This window comes from Cotesia glomerata, linkage group LG6 (assembly GCF_020080835.1).
Source record: "Cotesia glomerata isolate CgM1 linkage group LG6, MPM_Cglom_v2.3, whole genome shotgun sequence".
NCBI lineage: Eukaryota > Metazoa > Arthropoda > Insecta > Hymenoptera > Braconidae > Cotesia > Cotesia glomerata.
The window spans coordinates 8,288,582-8,297,174 of NC_058163.1; the positions used below are offsets into that span (position 1 = coordinate 8,288,582).

General features: G+C 40.3%; 1 protein-coding gene across 1 annotated transcript; it reads left to right on the plus strand.

The window, feature by feature from the left end:
* Positions 1-2,761: 2,761 nt before the first annotated feature.
* LOC123267849 lies at positions 2,762-3,819 on the plus strand. The gene has a single exon (XM_044732736.1). It carries the CDS (start codon positions 2,762-2,764, stop codon positions 3,815-3,817), a length of 1,056 nt encoding a protein of 351 aa, XP_044588671.1. The 3' UTR covers positions 3,818-3,819.
* Positions 3,820-8,593: the final 4,774 nt, after the last annotated feature.

Consider the following 8,593-nt stretch of genomic DNA (forward strand, 5'->3'; position numbering starts at 1 on the left):
GAAAGAATGGTTCACTTTGTAACAGGGAAAATCGAACTTCCCGGGGTCATTATCGACCATTTAATTAACGCACGGTAGGTCAGGGCTTTCCCTTACCTTTCGATTTTTGACAAGTAGTTTCGACTTGTCACCGGGCGTGCTAATCGAAAGTCCCCACTACAGTTCCTGGAAAATGAAGCGCGGGAGCGAAGATAGGAAAGTTGGAGAGCACGAGGAGAGGTTATAAAAACGCCGGGTGTTGTGTCAAGACTCTCTTTCTTCCGGTAAATTTTTGCGAGTACGTTGGGTAACTGTGTTCCAGCGTGGGATATTTTTCTGAGACAAGTAAGTAGTTGATTTCTTAAGGCTTCACGAATGGAACGAAGCGATTAATTTTTATTGTCTGGTATTTTGTTAAAAATTACTTGTCGTTAGGCCATTTGGCTGACGATCTTCGTCTTATTCGAAATATTTATTTACTGGAATTTCTAGGATAAATTGATCGAGGATAAGATTGGGAGCTGGGTGTAATTTGGAGACACGAGTTTCTGGAGCCTTGGAAGTCAGCAGGCACAGTGGAGCTGATCCCGTCATTTTCTTTCGACTGGGAAAAGATTTCATCGCTGGAGTACCGGTTTCAGTTGTCAGGTATTCTGAGTTATTTTAGGCCAAATTAATTAATAATTTAATTAAGAGGCCAAAATAATTAAATTTAATTTCTTGAGCGGTCATCTTTGTATTAGCAAATTCGTACTTTAGTTTCTATCGTCAAGGTCAAGTAGTTAGTTTTGTCGCTAGACTTTTATATTTAATGGATGAATTGTTAATTTATTGGTAAAGAATTTATTAGTAATTTATTATAGGCCTGTTGGCTATGATAAATTAATTTTAGTTAAGAATTTTCGAGACAGAAATTAATTAAGAAATATCGCCTAGAATTTATTTAAGGAGAATTAAGAATTGAAATTAAGTTAGTGAAGGTCATTCTATAATGCTCCACGGTGGTAATTTTGTTGAGACGTTTTAGAATTTCAGAGTTGAATTTAAGAAATTGTGTTAAATTAGATTTAGGCTGGTGGGCTAAATTTAATTAATTTAGTTAATTTAGCGAATGTATTTATTGAGAAATTTAGTGAATTTAGAAAATTGATTACCGAACTTGTTAAGAAAATTATGTAGTGAACTTTGTTAAAGATTATTTAGTGGAGATCAAGAAATGAAATAAATCAGTGGGTTTAGTAGAATAAATTGATTGATAACTTTAGTAGAAAATTTAGTGAGTTGGAAATGAATTTAGTTAAGAAGATATATTAATGAATTTAATGAATTAAAATCGAAGGTCAGAATTTTGTGTTAAGAAATTGTTAGGCGTAATTTTGGAATTTTGGAAAATACGAAGTATTGAGAAGTTTTATTGGGTAAAATATGTTGTTTGTTATTCCGTCAGTTGGACGAGGGTTAAGAAATTAAGAATCTAGATGCGTAATGGTCTATGATTAAATTAAGAAATTAAGAATCTAGATGCGTAATGGTCTATGATTGAATTAGGAAATTAAAGATAGATGCGTAATGGTCTATGTTGAGTTAAGAAATTGAAGATAGATGCGTAATGGTCTATGTTGAGTTAAGAAATTGAAGATAGATGCGTAATGGTCTATGTTGAGTTAAGAAATTAAGAAGATAGATGCGTAATGATCTATGTTTAAAAGAATTTAATGATATTTAGTTGTAAGTTTTGGCAAGTGCCTGCGTAGGTGAGAGGTCCTCACAATTAAGTAATTGATAGGTTAATTTTAAGGGCAATATTGTTAAGGAATTTTGTTAAAATTAAATTGTTTACATTGAATAAATAATTAAATTGTTAATAATTGTTTCTCAGTATTAATTTTTCAGCCTTTCTCAACTTCTCACGACCCGATCTTTCCTTCTCATGCTCCCCGGTTTCTGGGACACCGAGTATAAAATCCCAGTGGCGCCCTTTTCAAAGAGGAAAGGGGTGACCAATTGGACAGGGCTAACCACCCCGTTACAACTTGAATTTCTTGCTAATTATTTTCTTGGGCGAAAAAAAAATTTTTTTTGACACAAGAAATTTCACTTATCACAACAAAATTAATTCTCTTGCTTCAAGAAATACGTATATAGTAAGAGTATAATAGTTAATTCCATTTACCATCATTTACTAATTTAAATATATTCAATATAATCGTTCGTAAGGAGTAAACTCCAGTCGTGCGTCGGAGCTGACACACACGATTTTTTTTTTCTCATGCCATTTTTGGTCGGCGACTAGTGGATCTGATTCAAGCCCATAGATGGAGGCTCCATCTTCCCTTATGTGGCGGTCCTGCCGCCTCGGTCGCGCTCCCAGCGGCCAGAAGTCAAATCAAACCTACCAAAGCGCCAGTCATCGGAGCGGTTAACCCTCTCACTCTCTCCAACAAACAATCCCGCACAGATTCAAATAATCCCGCCTTTTAGCACGCCATAGCTGTGGCGTAATTGTGCATTATCATTATTATTATTATTATTGATTGTGACCTGACTAGATATATAAGAGAGACGCTAAGTGACTTATGTAAACAATAAGTGAATAAATATCATTAAATATTAATCAATCTTGCAAATATTATTATCATCATTAATATATAGTGTAGTATCCTCTAACAACTACCTAATTGGTGACCCCGACGTGATTTAATTTTGCAAGAAATAAGTGCGAAAGCAACCGACGCCGGTAACCTAAAAACACATGTTGAGAACACCCGCAAAAAAAGACACGATGTTTACAACTAACAAAGACAAACCAACAGACGATCTCAATAACTCTTTACTTGAGTTTGACTTACCACTAGGTAATCCACTGGGCAAAACATCCAACTCGGGCATAGTGACACAAACTCAAGACACCGGTGTTGACGACAAAAGCAACAATGATGGTAACAACAAAGGTGACACTGGGACAACCCAACAACGGCAAACATTACCAGTTGCACCATTCGATGTCTCACAAATACTTGCTGTCAACCTCCACCTGCCACAGTTCACCTCGGACAGACCTGAAATGTGGTTTGCCATCGCCGAAGCAGACTTCTTAGCAAACCGCATCACGAGTGACAATCAGAAATACAGCCAGACGTTAAAGGCTCTCCAACCCAACATACAAACTCAGCTCTGGGACATCATCAGCAATCCACCAGCTCAAGATAAGTACCGTACAATTAAGAACGCAATACTCAGTCGTTTCTCTGATTCTAGACAGACACAACTTCTTAAGCTCCTGAGAGACATGACACTTGGTGACAAAAAACCCTCACAGCTCCTCCGAGAGATGCGTGAACTGGCAAGAGGTTCGATCAACGACGACGCATTACACCAGCTCTGGAAAGAGCGTCTCCCAGCCTGGATTCGTCCGTACCTCTTGGTCTCACCTCACATCAATGACCTCAACGGCTTGGCGGACCTGGCAGACCGACTCGTGCTCAGCATGGGAAACAGCTCGGTTTATGCTGTTCACAACAGAGAACATTCACTCTCCACAGGCCAGGCTCAGCTCGAACAACAAATGTTAGAGCTTAAATTTACAATGAAAAGTCTTCAACAGGACATCAGCAACATGCAACTTCAGCTACAGCAGCAGCTGTTGCTGATCAACAATCTCAGCCAACGTAAATCCAGAGCTGACCAAGGCTACGGTAGATCGCAGTCCAGAGGCAGGACTTCAACACCCAACCCTAACGGATACTGTTACTATCACCAACGCTGGGGAAACGACTCGAGAAAATGCGTCCAGCCATGCAAGTTCGTTCCAGTCACCCCCGTTAACTCGGGAAACTAGTTCCGCTGTCAACAGTTGGGGCAGTTGGTGACAGCGAAACTAATCTACCGCCTCAAGAACTACGTCTTCACGTGTATGATCGCAATACCAACAAAAAATTCTTGATCGACTCGGGGTCGATCGTTTCTATCATTCCAGCCAGTCACGTGAACGACAAACTAAATAAGCATCCACTTACACTTTACGCAGCAAACGCATCCGCCATCAGCACCTATGGGACTAAAACTATTTCACTGGACCTGAAACTACGCAGGAAGTTCTCCTGGCCTTTCATCATCGCCGATGTCCAAACAGCCATTATTGGGGCAGATTTCTTGACTCAACACAATCTACTGATCGACCTCAAGAATCAGCGGCTAATCGACCCGCTCACGTCCCTCTCAACAAAAGGAGAGACCTTATCAACGCAGACTTATAATATTTCAACAATAGATTCAAAATTACCCCAGATTTATGCTGACTTGCTTCAAAAATACATCGAGATCACGAAGCCGATCAGCAAGAAAAATTCCGTCAACACACAGTATGCACATCACATCATAACAAAAGGACAGCCCACCACAGCACGCGCACGCAAGCTTGGAGGCGAGAAAGCAGAATCAGCTAAGAATCAAATTGCTGACATGCTTGATCAAGGCATCCTGAGACCATCAAACAGCCCTTACGCCAGCCCCATACACATGGCTAAAAAAAAAAATGGCACTTGGAGACTCTGCGGTGATTATCGCAACCTGAACGCCAATACTGTGCAGGACAGGTATCCACCACCGCTGATACAAGACCTCTTCCAACGGCTAACTGACACACGCATCTACACCAAGCTGGACCTGGACAAAGCTTACTACCAAGTGCCCATGCACGCAGATGACATCCAAAAAACGGCGATAATAACTCCATGGGGACTCTTCGAGTACGTGGTCATGCCATTTGGGCTCAAAAACGCCACACAAACCTTCCAGCGATACATGGACTCCATTTTCCGTGACCTCGACTTCGTTTTTGTCTACATAGATGACATTCTCATCATGTCAAAAAACGAAGAAGAGCACGTCAAACACCTCGAGACTGTCTTTGAACGCCTCAAAGATCAGTCACTCAGCATCAACAACGATAAATGTGTATTCGGAAAACCTGAAGTCAACTTTCTCGGATATTACATTTGCGCAGATGGTTACACACCAATCAACGAACGCGTTTCAGCGATACTTGATTATAAAAAACCTGAAACGATTGAAGAACTCAGACGTTTCCTCGGCATGATAAACTACTACAGAAGATGTGTTCCACAAGCTGCCCATGCTCAGATACCACTCAACAACTTCCTGAAACGCTCCATTAAAAAAGACAAGTCTAAAATTCCCTGGACACCTGAGGCTGACAAAGCATTCGAAGATTGCAAAAAGAAACTGGCAGACGTCACTCTTCTCTCATTTCCATCACCAAACGCGCGCCTCGCGCTCACCACTGATGCATCATCAACAGCCATCGGTGCCAAACTGGAACAGCAAATCAACAACAACTGGGAACCTCTTGGATTTTTCTCGCGGAAATTAACTCCAACAGAACAACGGTATAGTACCTATGACCGTGAATTACTGGCTATTTTTGCTGCCGTAAAATATTTCCAACAGCTGCTAGACTGTCGACATTTTATCATCAAGACGGACCACAAACCGCTCACATTTGCCTTCAAACAAAAGCACGACAAGGCCTCAGAGCGCCAGCTGAGACAGCTAGATTACATCTCTCAATATTCAACTGACATTGAGTACGTAAAAGGCGACGAAAACATAGTTGCCGACGCGCTTTCACGCATTTACTCAATAAACATGCCAACGGTGCTCAGCCCTGAGAGGATCGCCAACGAGCAACGCAGAGACGCAGAATTACAGAATATGATTCAACATCCTACGTCACTGTTGCTGCAAGAAATCGAAGTCGAAAACGGCATTAAAATATACTGCAACATCTCCGGAGGACAAGTGAAGCCTTATATTCCAGGTTCACTACGCAGAGTCGCGTTCAGCAAGGTCCACGAACCGGCTCATCCCAGTGGCAGAACAACGTCAAGGTTACTCCGAGAAAAATTCGCCTGGCCCGGCATTCGAAAAGACGCTACTCAATGGTCACGCGAATGCACGCCTTGCCAGCAAGCCAAAGTACACCGACACACACGTCTTCAACCGAATCACATTGAGGTACCTGATTCGAGATTCAACCACATACATATCGACATAATCTTTTTACCAAACGTAAAAGGTTATCAATACTGTCTCACCATGGTCGACCGTTTCTCAAGATGGCCAGAAGCTGTACCCATTATGGACATGACAGCTGACACGGTGGCAACTGAACTTTTCAATCACTGGATATCTCGCTTCGGATCCCCAATCACGATCACATCAGATCAGGGAGCTCAGTTTGAGTCCGCATTGTTCAAGGCCCTGGCCAACCTAGTAGGTGCAGAAAAAAATCGAACGACCGCATACCATCCTCAGTCAAATGGCATCGTCGAACGCATGCACCGCACACTTAAAGCGGCGCTCATGTGTTCGCCAACACCCTGGCTCGAAATCCTGCCTACTGTCCTACTAGGACTCAGAACATCATTTAAAGAAGACATCCAGGCCACTCCAGCGGAAATGTTATATGGAACGTGCCTGAGAATACCAGGAGAATTCTTCGTCACAGCAGATCTTCCACCTGATCCACAGATCTTTGTAGAGAAACACAGGGAGTTCATGCGCGGCATTCGCCCAACTCCAACGGCTCATCACACGAAGGCCAGAGTCTTCATACTTAAAGACCTGGAAACGTGTTCACACGCCTGGCTACGCAGCGATCATGTAAAAGCCCCTCTTGAACCACCTTACCAAGGCCCGTACAAAGTCGTCAGCCGTCTCACCGACAGGCTTTACAAACTGGACATAAACGGGGAAGAAAAAAACGTTTCTGTGGACAGACTGAAACCTCACTACTGCAGCAAAACTGACAGTGATCTTGCTGAAAATAAAAATGAAGCAGATGCTGTCAATCCAACATCGATTCAAGCCCAAGCACATCACTGGGGATCAACAATGGACCCACCAAAGAGGACCTATGCACGGACCGTGACTTTCAAGGCTCCCGCCGAAAGCCACTCGGGGGGGAGTGGTTGTGGCGGTCCTGCCGCCTCGGTCGCGCTCCCAGCGGCCAGAAGTCAAATCAAACCTACCAAAGCGCCAGTCATCGGAGCGGTTAACCCTCTCACTCTCTCCAACAAACAATCCCGCACAGATTCAAATAATCCCGCCTTTTAGCACGCCATAGCTGTGGCGTAATTGTGCATTATCATTATTATTATTATTATTGATTGTGACCTGACTAGATATATAAGAGAGACGCTAAGTGACTTATGTAAACAATAAGTGAATAAATATCATTAAATATTAATCAATCTTGCAAATATTATTATCATCATTAATATATAGTGTAGTATCCTCTAACAACTACACTTATTGTTCGAGAGATATTCTCTCTTCACACTAGTTCGATGGAAATCCATCGAACTTGAATACTAGTAAAGCTGGAAGCTTGTGGTATCTGTTCAAGTTATAAAGATGTTAATTAAATGAAAGATAGTGAAAGAAATTTCGAATGAGAGTAAAGACAAACTTTGAAAAAATAAATGGGGTTGGTTGCCAAGCCAGGGAGATCCAGGTTCGATTCCTCGGTTAAAGGAACCTCGTTTAGGGCATCCGAAGAGTGATAAACAAGAATCGGTTGAATATGAGTTGATCACCATGGCTCACATGGAGTATGTTTTTTATGCCTACATGATTTTTAATTTCTTCTCACTTATAGTCTTTATTGTCGAAGTATACATATTGCACGATTAATATGTACGTTCGTTTGTATTCTTTCAAATAAAGATAAATCATCTTATCTAAAATTAATGGACAAAATATTAATTATGTTAACTTATACATTTACACGGCGAAAAAAACATAGGGATTTTTTCTATTTTTGCAAAGGAAAAATTCCTATGTTACATAGGAATTTTTCCAATGTTAACATAGGAAGTTTTCCAATGGTAACATGGGAATTTTTTTCTTTATTAACATGATGTAAATAAATAAAATTGAATAAAATATGAAAAATAAAATAATAAAAAATACACTGTAAAAAATTTCGGTGTAAAAGTTGGACCCAGAAACTTTTACACCGTCGTGTAAGTGTGAGAAGTCGGTGTGAAATTCCCTGCGTGTGAAATTTTGATTCATGTAAATTTAACACGTTGTAATTTACTGTTTCACACTATTCCGTGTTATTATTTATAACTTTGCAAATTTAATAACTATTACTAGTAACCGTGTAGTCACTAAGTGATTGCCATGACTTGTGAATTATAAATAAATAAAATTTTTCTTTATTAAATAATGACTTTTGTTGAATTGAACACAGAAAGAATGGTTCATTTGAACCAAGAAAATATTTTTCTTGTTAATTATTTTCTTGGGCGAAAAAAAAATTTTTTTTTGTCACAAGAAATTTCACTTATCCCAACAAAATTAATTCTCTTGCTTCAAGAAATACGTATCTTGATCCAAGACAATTTATTTAAATCAAGAAAATTTTCTTGTTTTGAGAAAATTTTTCTCTTGCTCCAAAAAATTAAGTTCTTGACAGAAGTAAATTTTCTTGTCTTGAGAAAATTTTTCTCTTCCCGGGAAAAAATGATCAGACCTGATCAGACATGAACAGACATGGTCAGGTCTGAAAGCCCATTGTTACTTT

What these genes read in the sequence shown, in the direction of transcription:
- LOC123267849 (XM_044732736.1), top strand. Translation starts at nt 2,762, where the DNA reads ATGTTTACAACTAACAAAGACAAACCAACAGACGATCTCAATAACTCT.